At 42.1% G+C, this 14,054-nt stretch overlaps 1 protein-coding gene and 1 pseudogene across 1 annotated transcript; one reads left to right on the top strand and one right to left on the bottom strand.

The window, feature by feature from the left end:
• Positions 1 to 1,030: 1,030 nt before the first annotated feature.
• Positions 1,031 to 1,972, top strand: LOC121612275 (annotated as a pseudogene).
• An 862-nt stretch (positions 1,973 to 2,834) lies between these two features.
• gmppb (GDP-mannose pyrophosphorylase B) lies at positions 2,835 to 13,043 on the bottom strand. The gene is made up of 10 exons (XM_041950307.1): positions 12,943 to 13,043; positions 11,283 to 11,476; positions 11,026 to 11,106; positions 10,102 to 10,150; positions 9,138 to 9,280; positions 8,547 to 8,705; positions 8,301 to 8,379; positions 6,628 to 6,755; positions 6,363 to 6,545; positions 2,835 to 5,567 (listed from the first exon to the last, which is right to left on the bottom strand). The coding sequence occupies exons 2-10, from the start codon at positions 11,409 to 11,411 to the stop codon at positions 5,436 to 5,438; spliced, it is 1,083 nt and encodes a 360-aa protein (XP_041806241.1). The 5' UTR covers positions 11,412 to 11,476; positions 12,943 to 13,043; the 3' UTR covers positions 2,835 to 5,435.
• Positions 13,044 to 14,054: the final 1,011 nt, after the last annotated feature.

Genomic DNA, 14,054 nt, shown 5'->3' with positions numbered 1-14,054 from the left:
GCAACTGGGTAGAACAGACCAAGACAGTACCCAAAAAACACTGGCAAGGCAGGGCCAAACAGAGCCAGAGAGTCTATAGAGGTGAAACAAAGCCCGGCAAGGCCAACTGGTCAAGTATGGCTAATCAGGGCAAAACAAAGCCAGACCCATCTATAAAGAGCCAGGCAGAGCTAATCAGGACCAGAATTAGCCTAATAACTGAGGAAATGGATCAGGTTGCTTAATTAATAATCCTAAAACGCAGACCAGATGAACCACTCTATTATGCCTCTGATTGGTTAATACTTGTTGCCTTTGTTGTTTGGGTTGGTTAGGCTTGGGTGTGAGGAGTAATGATTGGTTAGGGCTAGGGTAAAAATACCAGGAGAGGCAGAGTAGGGCAGGCCATCCATTTGCTATAGCGGCATTCATAAATTCAGGACCAAGGAAGAGCAAACATGGGCGAACAGACCTTTACAGAGCCAGGAGGACAGACCGGGGCAAAACAGAGCCAGGCAGGGCCACATTTGGTACAACACTTGGCCAAGAGGGTTAAAAGGGGCAAAGCAGGACCAAAGAGGGCTAAAAAAAAAAAAGGTCAGACATGGCAAAATAATATAATATATCACTGTCTATATCAAAAAAATCCTTGACAAGAAAACAGTATTGAGTTAAGTGCACAGAGGCAGCCACAGAGAGACATTTTCCATCAGGAAGGAAACCACAGAGCAAAGAACCAGTTGAACTCACAGTCTTACTCGCGTTAGTTCACATCAAGTCCCCATTCTTTCATGGAGATTAAGGATCCCTGTTATATAATGTCCTTCAGTTGTGTGTTGCTGTGACAGTCATTTGTTTGTTCATATAGCACTGCCCCTACAAGCTAACTAAATGATGTTCTTAGCTTTATGTTGTTTGTACGGGTTTACTTGACTCCTGCTGACTCCCCATGATAAACTGGAGTTTTAGAGGAGCTACGACTGAAGGTAACTCTCTTGACTGATTGATGTCTCTGTCCGCCTGCTGTGTTTCCAGCTTCACTGAGACACAAATGTTTTCTCAATCAGAGAAGGATCTCTCCTGTCCTGTGTGCCATGACATTTTTAGAGACCCTGCTGTTCTGTCATGTAGCCACAGCTTCTGTGACGACTGTCTGCAAAAAATAGGCGAGAGAAACCAACTCGGCATTGTGCGATTTCTGAGGTAAGAACCTGTGTGAGTCCTTCTTACTGAAGAGAGATCAGAGATCTTCAGCAGGATCTGAGGCTCTCTGCAGTCTGCACGCTGAGAAACTCAGCAGCCAGTGTGTGCAGTCTGTCGAGTCTCAAGAATACATAACAACCACAGATTCAGACCTGCAGATGAAGCTGCACAGGATCACAGAGAGGAGCTCCACAAAGCCCTGAAGCCCTTACAGGAGAAACTGAAGCTCTTTGAACAAGTGAAAGGAAACTGTGATCAGACAGCAGAACACATTAAAGCCCATGCTCAACACACAGAGAGGCAGATTAATGAGCAGTTTAAGAAGCTTCATCAGTTTCTACAAGAGGAAGAGGAGGCCAGGATCACTGCTCTGAGGGAGGAAGAGGAGCAGAAGAGTCAGATGAGAAAGGAACAGATTGAGGCTCTGAGCAGAGAGATAGCAGCTCTTTCAGACACAATCAGAGCCACAGAGGAGGAGCTGAGAGCTGAAGACGTCTCATTCCTGCAGAACTACAAGACTGCAGTGGAAAGAGTCCAGCAGCGCCCCCTGCTGGATGATCCACAGCTGGTCTCAGGAGCTCTGATAGACGTGGCCAAACACCTGGGCAACCTGGCCTTTAACATCTGGAACAAGATGAAGGAGATGGTCTCCTACACTCCTGTGACTCTGGAACCAGAATCTGCTCTTTCAGGGCTCATTCTGTCTGGAAATCTGACCAGTGTGAGACGTGGAAAGAAACAGCAGCTTCCTGAAAACCCTGCCTTGTGTGTGGGCCTCAGCAACATTTAACTCTTAGAGTCACAGCTGAGCTGCTGAGGTTAGTGATAACAAATCCAGGGGCCTCTGTGTGGTACAAGAGTCTGTTCAAAAGATGGGATGAATGCCAACTGGATACTGGGAGATGTGTTTCCTTAATGGAAAATAGCAGTCTTCCCATCAGTCACAGATAAAGTTCAAGTACATCACAGCAGAGGCTCACTTAACTCAGATCAAACTGTCAGACGAGAGTCACCTGAGGCCAAGTATGAACGTCCTTGTAAATGAATCAAGATTCCCTTCCTGCATTTTCCTCGGCTCAGATGTTTTAGGTGCTGTATTTCAGTGTACGATTTAGCTGTAATCCGAAAAGGTTTGTGATCAGGCCGTCATTGCTTCAAAGTCAAAAGGGCCAAAACCAAACAGCGGCCAACGTGCAACACATCACCAACCAGGGGGGAGCGCTGTGCTCCTGTGCAATGCATTCTGGTTGTTGTGAGTTTTCTGCCTTCTACCATGCAATACAACAGCTCTTTTTCTGTTTTCTCTGGTCTCGTGGCACCAACTTCAAGAATACTTGTCTTTCCAGCGGTGAAATACCTTTAAGTTTTAGTAGGATTTGATTGTCTGCACTTCATGTTGAATATAAGAAGGGTTTCATACTGGAGTCATTCCTTTCAGCCTTGACAGGATGAACCATCACAGAAAATACTGAACTGAAAAAACTGAAAGAGATAAACACAACAAGACTACACAGATTACTTTTAAGGTGATGCTTTTTCTAAAAAATACTGTTCCACTTGAAAAAATTCACACCACTGTACATACCAAGTTCACCTAAAACCAAATATTGATTTTAATTGTGATTTATTTCACACACTTGAGAGACAGACAGAAAACTGGTGTACTCAAAGCAGCATCCTGAATTGTAGTCCTTAATATTGCTGAAGCTGAATAAACTGAATTTCCCATAATGCAACTTCACAGCACCTTTCATTACACCCTCTCTGCCTGGTAAACATTAACATCTGTCAGACACCTCCAGTTTGTAACACAGACGTTCTGTTTTACATTTGTGGTCTCCAAACTCAAACCCTGGTGACATCACTGTGACATAATCAGGGTTATTTTCTCCTCCAGAGCTAAAGATGCCTCCAGGCTGAGCAGAACCAACCATGACCAGTAAACTGATGATCAGGTGCAAACTTAGCGGAGTGACACACAGAAAGAGACGGGATGTGAATGTGTTCAGTAGATTATATTATTCTCTTTAAAAAGACTTCATTACAAGGATCGACAACTTATTCATTCAGACACAGTCAAAGTCTTAACATGTTCAGTGTTCTAAATACTAACTGCAAAACACCTGTGGTGACAAGCTCCAGAAACCTTCAGCTGTAAAGATTTAACCATTTTTTTTACTGTATCAGGCATCTGATGTAACATTGTCCCTGTTCAACATTAAAATGGCTCATTTTTCCAACAAGGACGACAATCAAATCTGTCTTAAACAGGCTCTCTTTAATTAATATACCTAATTCATAATGTCTGATGTTACTTTCGGTACCATTAGTCCATCTGTCGGCTCAACACTTCAGTGAAGAGTGAGATCTCTTAGCAACTATCCGAAGGATTGTCATGAAATCTGGTTCAGCCATTAATGGTCCCCAAAGGATGAATCCTACTGACTGGTGATCCTCTGACTTTTATTGACATCTAGTGTCACTAACAAGACAAAGTTTGCCTTGTCAAACATTTCAGTTCATGACAGGATACTTCTAAAAGACTGACTTCCCAACAGCCTCAGCATGAGATGAATGCTAATTTTGGATTTTGGAGCTTCAGCACACCTTGCGGTAAAGTTGCTAACTGCACAATGAAGCCAGATGTAACACTACCAGGAATTGAACCCCTGGGATGGGAACATGGTAAAATTAGTATGTTAGTGAGCTAACATGCTAAATAATATACAATCAAATTAGCATGTTAAAATGCAATTGTTGCATGCTAACATGCTAGCTAGAGGTAACTGATGTACAGCTGAGATGACAAAGTACAGCTTAGACGGATGAAAGCAGAGCCACATCTGATGAGCTGACTATGAAATGTCCTACAATGGCCACCGTGTAGAGGAAAAATATTTTCATTTTAGGGAACAGCGAGACCTTGCACCACCCTTTGGACAAACTTTACATTTTTCATCCATCAAACAAGGTTGTTGGTATGTAGTTCCTGGTCTGGGGTTCATCAGTTTGAGGATTGAATCAGAAAAATAGATCATAGTTATATCTAGAGAGCAACTTAACAGCAGGCTGAAAAGCAGTGCTTTATTGTCTTCTCTGACTGAAAGTTGAACCACTGGAGGTCAGCGAAATCAGATCTTCAGGAGGTGTTTAGGTAATCTTTAAGTAACACTAAACAAGATGGTGAAATTATATTGAAACAACACATTATTTCAAAATAGAATATCCCAGATGGGGCCTGACCCTCTGAATGAAATATCTGTAAGCAAACATGATAAACTGCAGTTTGTTATAAAAAGCCTGCAACATTTTGTTCAGCAGTAACCAGTTTGTCATTGAAGTGCACAGTTTGCATGATAAAAAGAAAGAACAGAAAAAGTTGTTTACCAAGGCAATGAAACATACTCGACATTTAATCTATAACTGCACTAATCAATATTTTTATATAAAAAAATGATCAAATTACATTCAACTCATCAAGTGGACACAAACTTGGTAAGATAGGATGTTGATGTTCCTCTGTGTTGGCTGGATGTGTAAATAACTCTCTGCAAAAGCATTTGCCATAACAACTTTATGGTGACGTCACATGTTTACAGCATTGTGTTGTGCTGCCCCCAAGAGGCCAAAATCTGTTAATGCAGCTTTTAACTTGAATCAGTACTGCATTCCTGCATTTCTTAAATCTCAGTGTCGTCAATCATGATTCCAGTCTGTGCTACAGTAGATGGAGTATGATCCTTCAGTGCCTTTTCGCTGATACTCTGTAGCTGTCCAGGAAATGTAAATGCATAGTGAATCTAAACAGCAGTCTTCATATGGCTCTCTAACCCCACTCCCCCTTAAATACACTTCACATTAGTCCCTCCACCATCTGACACACAACCAGCCCAGACCCATCACCCCATCCATCACCTCTTCTCTATTAAAGCAGTGTCCACGTGAGACATTGATCATCTGCCACATTCAGGATATTAGCATTTGATGTTTTACTTGCAGAAGTTTAACAAGTGTAAACCTTCCTGATGGGCCAGGCTGCTTTTTCACAGATCATATGCTCTTCATTTCTGATTTATGGACGGTGCAGCCAAGCAGGGCTAAAAACAAGTCCAAATTAATAAAAACAAAAAGAAAAAAAACCTTCTTTTGTTCTTTTTTCTCTCCTCCTATCCTTCTGTCCCGCTCTCTCTGGCACAGTGTGGGTGTTGTGGAGTTCGTATAAAAAGCGCTGGGCTCTTCTGCTCCACCCGGTGCTACATGATGATTCGCGGCTCTGGGACAGACTCGTTGATGGATTTGTGAGGCAGAACGTTGGCACCATTCAGGTAAAGCTCGTCGTTCACGATCACATCCTCCCCCAACACCGTCACATTCTCCATACGGACCTGACGACACAGATGAACCCAGAGACAAGTCATCATCACACCAGACAGCAATCTTAACCTGGAAACGCTCTTTAGATAAATAGCGTTTGAGCAAGCAGATCAAGCTGATTAAATTCAAATCCATAACAGTTCCTGTTTTGTTGTTGTTAAGTTCTGGAAAATGTTGACACACCCAGTTATTGTGATTAAAAGAGAGATACAGATATGTGTCATCAGCATAATGGGATGTTATGTGGCAGCATGTGCACAGAGAATAGGAGAGGACCAAACATACACCTGCTCTGCTAAATTTCAGTAGTCCTAGTTTCATAAAAGCTGTAAATAGGCAAGTCATGTACAGGCTTTTATGAAAAAAATGCATTGCATTTATCACTGAGATAAGCAGTGCATCAGTGTTATTGCTGACTGTAGCTTTCTACACTATAATTGCTGTTTAATATTGCAGGCAGAAAATGTACAGGAAAAATCAGCCACAGCTACACATCTCCAACATGTTTTTATGGTAAACCACTCATGCTGTGTGTGCATCACACTGCTGCTGCGTCTGCAGAGACCCAGTCCTGTCACGGACCTGTTTTCAGAGATCTGCAGCATTTTTCGTTTGTACGTCTTTAACATTTGCAGGTGTGTCTACAGGTTCTTGTTTTTTTTAATGTGGAATTCCTCTCTCATGTTTTTAAACACTTATGCTAAAACCTCCAGGAGATCCTACACATTTTTATCACATGATGCATATCTTCTGGTTATAATGTAAGAAATTCTGCATTGTCAGTAATGATCTTTGCCTGTACTCACCCACTGACCAACAGAGGAGCTCCAGCCCACGATGCAGCTCTCCAGCCAGGAGTGCGATCGAACCCGTGCTCCCTTGAGCACCGTGCAGCGTTTTATCCTCACCCCGTCCTCCACAACCACGCCAGCACCGATGGTGACGTTCGGGCCGATGGTGCAGTTCTCCCCAATCTGCGCCGTAGGGTCCTGCAGAAGAAAAGCAAGGACGGGGGATTATTATTCGGAGAAGTCCCTTATTTGACATATAGCACCAATGAGCTGAACTCACCACCAGAACGTTGCCTAAGAAACCGGGTCCCGTGTGTAGCCTCTCAGGAGCATGTTGTCGTAGCGACTGAAGGTACATACACATCCCTGTCAGGAAGTCTTTAGGTTGACCGATGTCCATCCAGAAACCTGCAGACAGACAGACAGAGTAGTTAGTTACCACAGAAACAAAGACACAAAACCAGGAGTTTCCTCGTGATCTGCAACAGGTGAGGTACTGAAGTACGAGGTCACATGACAGGAGGTCAATGTCCGCTGATCATTTCACATTACTGCCAACCTGCAGAGTTCTTATATTTTCTTGCTCCCAATTGAAATTGAAATGCAATGATCTCTCTCTCTGAAAGGAATTTAAGAGGTGCCTGGAAGTAAGACAATCAATCTAAAACCTCAGTATGGGCTTTGGAAAATTATATATATATAAAAAAACATTCTTTAGATAAAAGAACTATAAATAACAACTATGCAAAAAGTACAAATGGAACCAGGAAATGAAATGTTGTGATCAATACTTAGCTGTGTAAGCTAGCTGAAACATGGAGTTTAGCCGTTTGTCTTCAAATTGACCAAAATTATGAAAAACAAATGAATAAATTTCAAACTGTATGAAATGTATACTCATGATGCACAGTTGCCACATAGCGAACTCTGAACTCTGCAGGTTTGAGCTGAGGACTTGTAGCTCTGACAACAGATCCAGATACATTTGAAGCCAGCTTTGAACAACTAGAAAGTCCAGGCTGATGGACTGTTTCTTTGTGCCATGATGAGCATGAGGGAAACAAAGCCACTAGGACCTGGACCAGAGTCCGTGACTCGGACCAGTCCGCCTGCCTGGACTACAGGACGGGAGGGAGGTTCGACTGCTCTGCTACTGTGCATAACAGACAAAGCTGATGGAGCCCAGAGAGGGATGAGGATCTAGAAATGCACCGATTCCAGATTCCGATTTTGATCACAGTTGGTTCTGATCTATTATTTTTATCTGAACACAACAGGATCCAGCTGTTTGTGGATAAAAGACGTCTGCCGGGCGTCATGTTCTGTTGGTATCGGTGCTTCTCTACAGGCGATTCCTCTCCAGGACTACATGAGTTCGGCTGTGAAGAAAAACCCGAACACTTACGTCTGGTAGAGCTGTGAGCTGTGAGACCAGAACAAGCACACAAGTCAGCTTCCCAAGATAAATCCCATTATCAAGTCACCATTGTGTTTATGATATAAAGAAAATCACTGGGAACACAGTCACATCACTTAAAGGAAAGGTTTGACATTTTGTGAAATACACTCATTTTCTTTCATGTCTGCACACCACATAGAAGTCAACTGCCAGCAGCCAGCTTAGTTAGCTTAGCGTAAAGACAGGAGACCGAGGGAAACAGCTAGCCTGGCTCTGTCCAAAGGTGATAAAATGCGCCTAACATCACCTCTAAAACTCACAAAAGCCAAAGTGTAAAATATCTTGTTCAGCAGCAGTGCCAACCAGCGGAGCAGTTAATGGTCTGCTGTGCTCAGTTAGCTTCATATTTAGCATAGACAGGTCAACAAATACAAGACGTGTTTGAAACGAACAGGTTCGACAAAACTCATTTGGAGGAGAAAACAAAGGTGGAATAAAAGACATCAGTGTATTTTAGATTTATGTGGTGTTATTGCAGTAGTGGGAATATTTACCCTGTAGCTCCATGGCGTACAGCTGTCCCTCCTGTGCCATGACAGGAAATATCTCTTTCTCTATGGATGTTGGTCTCAGCTGTGGGGACACACAGACACACACACGCACACACACAAAATTAAATGCTAGCGAACAGCAAAGAGCTCACTGAAGAGCACCTTCTGTGGAGTTTTATGGTGAAACTCCTGCTGCACATTTACCTCATCTAAAACTTTTGATGCAGAGTGTGTGTATGTGTGTGTTACCTGGATGCGGCTAAGCATGCTGGGATTGAAGATGTACATGCCAGCGTTGATCTTGTTGGAGACAAAGACTTGTGGTTTCTCTACAAAGCGATGTATCCTGCCGCTGTCCATCTCAAACACCACCACACCGTACTTAGAGGGCTCCTCCACCCGTGTTACCTAAACACACACACACACACACACACACACACACACACAACACAACACAACACAACACACACACAGCAGCCTTGAATAGTCAGTTTTACTGTTTTACTTACTAAAACTTACTGTGATGAAGCAGGACAAAACTAAAAACATTAATGCAAATCAAGACTGTGCTTTAAAAAAAGAAATAAAAATACAGAAACTTAGTCATGGCCTTAATCACACCATATTTGCCATTTTATCTGTTAATTACCCGCTGTCCCTTTTAATCCAAACTGAGGATAAAATTCTCCTCCCCTGCCTTTCACCCGATTCTCACAGTCAACTTTCATCTAGGACCGCTCAAAATGACCAAAACATGACCGGTCAATCTGCAGTGGTCTCCAGGCTGCATCTGAACAGATTAACTCAGGAAAAACACTTTGCCCTCTCTGACTCTCTCACCACGATGGTTCCCTCCTTGCCGTGGTTGCGATGGAACTGCAGCAGGTCTTTGAAGGGAAAATCACAGATGACGTCCGAGTTGAGGACGAAGAACGGCTCGTTGTCGATGTTCAGCAGCTCTCGAGCCAACGCCAGGGGGCCAGCTGCACACAAACACACATTTTCATTTCAATTCATGTATAGTTTTCATTCATTATATCAAGCTTTCAGTTATGGCTCTAATGGGTATTACACAACAATACACAGCACCACTTCTCTGGCAAAATGCACTGGGTATTTTATCATGTCATAAAGAGTGTCATTACTGTAGAAATACCCTGAAATATTGTGATATTATTTTAGGGCCATGTCACCAACCCCTCAACTGACTGGAGGCAAATCAATGCAGGACCAACATGTTGGGTGGAGTTAACTTAAGGTCGATCCCTGGGCCTCTTTTATTTTACATTTACACATTTCCATGTGGCCAAATAATGCAAAACAATAAAATCCAAAGACCCACATTTCCATTTGTCCGTTGTCAAGTAATTACAGCCCCATAAATCATCTCCACAAGTTCACTGAAGACACCTAAATGACTGGATGTGCCCAGACTTCCTTCACCATATATGATATATATGGTGAGAAGAGATTCTGATTTACTCACTACACTGTTCATGCTGTGGTATCTTTATAGCATCTCTGACTGTATTATGACATCTCGGATAATGTAGCAGGACCATAATATACAGTTCTTTTGCATCAATGTGATGAAATAGCTTTATTTGTCAAGTAAATAATGTACTGGATGAGCTCAACTTAGTAAAAAGCTAGTCGTTTTTCTGCTGTGGCCATTGAATATCCAACAAAACATTGCATATAATAACCCTGTGACAGAAGATCATCCAGATTATTACTTTGCAATATTTAATTTCACTTGTGGTAGAGACAGTTTCCTGTTTGTCTGTAGTGAAGAGAAACTCACCAGTTCCCAGAGGCTCCTTCTCATGAGACAGAGAGATACGAATCCCGAGCTAAGAGAAAACAGAGAGACATTTAGGATACTGAACACTGAGCACAATAATCAGTACATCAGAGTCTATAAAAATCTCGAGTATAATAAAAATCCTTTAACATTGTATGCTTGACACCAACACACAGCGTTAACCACTTCAGGAGTGCAATTACTGTTTGTCTACGTTGTTGATTAAGCTGTTGATTTTCCTTTAAAAAATGAACACTGTAGAAAACAGTGAAAAATGTTTAGCACAATTTCCCAGAGTTCAAGTTCAAGTTTTATTGATGTTTCACACAGTTTCCCGGTCCCTCCCCTTCAGGGCAATTCTCCACTTATCCACCAGATGCCCTCACACTTTCTCCCCTTTCCTCATCACCTGACTGCCCCACCCAACCATACACCTGTTCTCACTTCCCTCTGCTCTGTTTTTTCCTGGACTTCCAGCGCTCATTCCATCATCAGCCACTCACCACATGACTGGTCTACTTCCTTTGTTCCTTACCAGCTTGTTCAGTCAGTACCATGAATGTTATCTCTTGACTCTTAAGCCTCTGAACTTTTATGTTGTTTATCTGTTACCTGCATCTAGAACGTGTTTTTCCTGCCTGACTTCCGTGTTTGCCTAATTACTGAACTTTGGATTCCTGCCTGCTCCTTATTGTATTTGCTTGCTTATGTTGGCCTGCCTTCCGGTTCTGGTTATGACCTTTGCCAACCTGCTGGGCTTTGTGTCATTTGTGTGAACTGACTCTTCAGGGAAGCAGTGGAAAATGAATGGTTTGACCCACTGCTTTGGTCCTGTACACCATTAAAACATCAAGTGTGTGTTGTGTATGCTGATGAGTATCACAGCTGTAATGGTGTGTCAGTGCGATGGTTTGTTGTACGTACTCTCTGCTCCTGGACTCTCATCTCTCTCTCCAGCAACTCCGACATGTAGCTCACCGCCAGAATCACATGATCCACACCGGCCTGCACGCACGCATGGGCACAAACACAAACACACATAGAGAACAGTGACATTAAAGCCCCTGTCTGTCAGATTTGAAAACTTCTGACTTTGGCGACGCCCAGTGGTAGTCTCACAAAACTGAAGCAGACGGGAAAGCAGCAGGGTTCACGCTAACTGAACCCCACCTCCTCCGTACCTTGACCAGTGCCTCCACCTGGTGCAGCAGGATGGGTTTGTTGCAGAAATCCACCAGCGGTTTAGGGACGCTCAGAGTGAGCGGTCGCAGCCGCGTCCCGTAGCCCCCGACCAGGATCAAAGCCTTCATGCCTCTGCCGTTAGCAACTGTTACCAAGGTGACCACAGCTCATCAATGATGAGACAGCTAGCAGCCTGAACGTGAGAGAGGATAGTCACGGTGACGAAAGTTGATGGTTTTCAAAGCAATGATAGTTAACATCACATATGACATGCTGGTTTCTGTGATAGATTATCAACTTCAAGTAACTTTCAAATCAAGCTGATTTTTATGACTCTGAAAAGAACATATTCATCACACTCAAAGTCTGGACTCCCGCTAACAGTCTCTACAGGCTCAAATGTTACATTACAAGCTGCAAGACACAGTTTGCACAGAACAAACAGGTGTATCATTTCTGTATTTGCTCAGACTTACCAGTAGTCAAGGCTCATGAACTAAAAAAATAATAATTTTATCAGTTACATTGCTACTTTCCAATACTTTTTATTTTCATATAAAATAACACCTCGGTATTTGGCATTTGTTTTTTCTCCTGATGGTGATGATAGAGGACGTTTTGTCATTAAAAATGAAAGGGTTTATTCTTTAGAGAGCATGACAGTTAAGTTTCTCCACTTATTTGTTCGACTTTTTCCTTTAATCAGTGAAGTTGGCTCCTCACTCTGTTGTGACCAAAGTTCATATTTTGGCCTGAGAGAGGCGCTACTGAGACCACCTAAACAAAGTCGGTCACCAAAAACGACTGCTCACTTGTCACTTGCATCCTTGTGTGGGTCAGAGACAGATTTGCACGTTGTAAAGCCTGAACCTTGAACTTCATTGTGTAATGATGAGGAGTCTGAATGTGGTTTCAGAAACACGATACGGTTTGAACGGTTTCGTTGTATTTGCTTCTGTATAACTTTTACAACAGCTCCTCACCAGAACTCTAACGATCGGCTAAATAAACAAGCAGGTAATCCCATGAGAGACAGAAACCGTGTCTGCCTAATGAACCGGTTGTTCAACCTGTTGAACGGGTTGTCGGTCATAGTATATATTGTGTCGATGCCCAAGACAAATTTCTCGCGATGGAGCTACTAAAGGCTACTATAACTCTCCGGCATATCGCCTCAGATCACAAGGGTTCATTCATTCAAAAGTCTGGCTGTACTCTCATATTACTGTACATGGCTTATTTTAGTTTCTGTAACGTAATAGTGTGAATACAACAGCAACATACACAGGAGATAAAACGATACTACACAGTCACAAACACAGACTAAATCAGGTGCTATTTCCAGCAGCTAACTTAGCCATTTTAGCAACACAGTGACAGAGCAACATTACTTTCTCTAACATGAAATTGCGACAATTTAAGTATGTGAACACGCTTAAGTCTAAGTTATGAGCGCTGAGATAAAAACAGACTGTCGTCATGTTTTGAACTCTGACACAAATAAACTTACAGTGATTGGAGCTAACTCACGTTAGCTAAGCTAGCTAACGTACTCCTGACTTAATTCACAGCACCTAACTACAAGATGTTGCTAACTAGGTGCAATTACGCTCCTGTCTTCCGTCTGTGTGAAAGTGAAGAAAGAGGATGAAAACTTACAGGGATTTGTTTACCAAAAGTCTCCGGCAGATTTCTGAATCACTGAAACTCTGGGAATGACACGTAGGATCGTTCAAATCTGTATTCATTGTTTGATTTCCTGTCCAGCCGAACAGCGTCAAGTCAGGCAACGTGGCATGCGTGACATCCGGTTGGGAGTTTCAAAATAAAAGCACTGCACGAGTCGCTCGTTTCCTAAATCGTTTGACCTTTTATGCTATTATGAGGTTGTGGTTCTACAGTCTGGAAGTGAAGCAAAAGCAAAAAAAAACCCCAAAACAAAACAAAACAAAACAAAACAAACAAACAAACACAAAACTGTCTGAAAAGTATTGTCAACATTGTTAAAAGATTACTAGAGTCAAAACAAGGTATTTGAGTTCTAACCCAACATATAATTAGGAAATCCGTGAGCACATGGCCTATAACCTTCCTGACCATATCTTACTTTGTGGTAAGGTAGGTAATGAATTGCTGTGCTCAATCTGCAGTATCCTGAATGTCTCACTGTTTTCTCCTCAGATGGGGGATTATATCTCTCTGTCTCATGAGAAGGAGCCTCTCAGAACTGGTGAGTTTCTCTTCACTACAGACAGATCCAGACTGACTCTGGTCGACTACTGCCTGTGATCTCCTGTGTTTTTGTTTTTGTTTTTGTTTTTTTTGCTTTAGGAATACAGACTATTGACTGGTTATGTCCTCTCATTCAAGATTCAAGATTCTTTATTGTCATTGAGCATGACATGTCAATGAAATTTGCATTACAACCCCCATGTTAGAAACAAGATAATAAGAAAGATAAGAAAGATTATAAAATAAAATTAAGCTACTAGAATAAAATAAACCAACACGCAATAAAAATATTCCTAAATGCAATTAAAAAAAATACCAGAAATAAAAATATAGTAAGACAAAAATATACTAAACAATAAACAATAGACAATAAAATATACCAGTGAAATCTACAGACAGCAGCTGAAATATACTAAAATGTATATAAACAGTAAACAATAAAAGTGTGTGTGTGCTTAAATGTTAAGTACACAGAAGGTGCAGGTGAAGGTGGAGGTGGAGGTGTAAAGTGCAGTGTGCAGTGGTTCACAGTTCTCACA

This window comes from Chelmon rostratus, chromosome 2, assembly GCF_017976325.1.
Source record: "Chelmon rostratus isolate fCheRos1 chromosome 2, fCheRos1.pri, whole genome shotgun sequence".
Classification (NCBI taxonomy): Eukaryota; Metazoa; Chordata; class Actinopteri; order Chaetodontiformes; family Chaetodontidae; genus Chelmon; species Chelmon rostratus.
The sequence above is the reverse complement of the archived record's forward strand: the minus strand, read 5'-3'. Positions and strand labels throughout refer to the sequence as shown.

Excerpts from the sequence above, each read along its gene's own strand:
- gmppb (XM_041950307.1), bottom strand. The coding sequence starts at position 11,411 with ATGAAGGCTTTGATCCTGGTCGGGGGCTACGGGACGCGGCTGCGACCG. Across the intron at positions 9,281-10,101 it reads GAAGGAGCCTCTGGGAACTG|CTGGCCCCCTGGCGTTGGCT; the intron begins GTGAGTTTCTCT and ends GTTTGTGTGCAG. Across the intron at positions 6,756-8,300 it reads GTACGCCATGGAGCTACAGG|GTTTCTGGATGGACATCGGT; the intron begins GTAAATATTCCC and ends GTCTGTCTGCAG.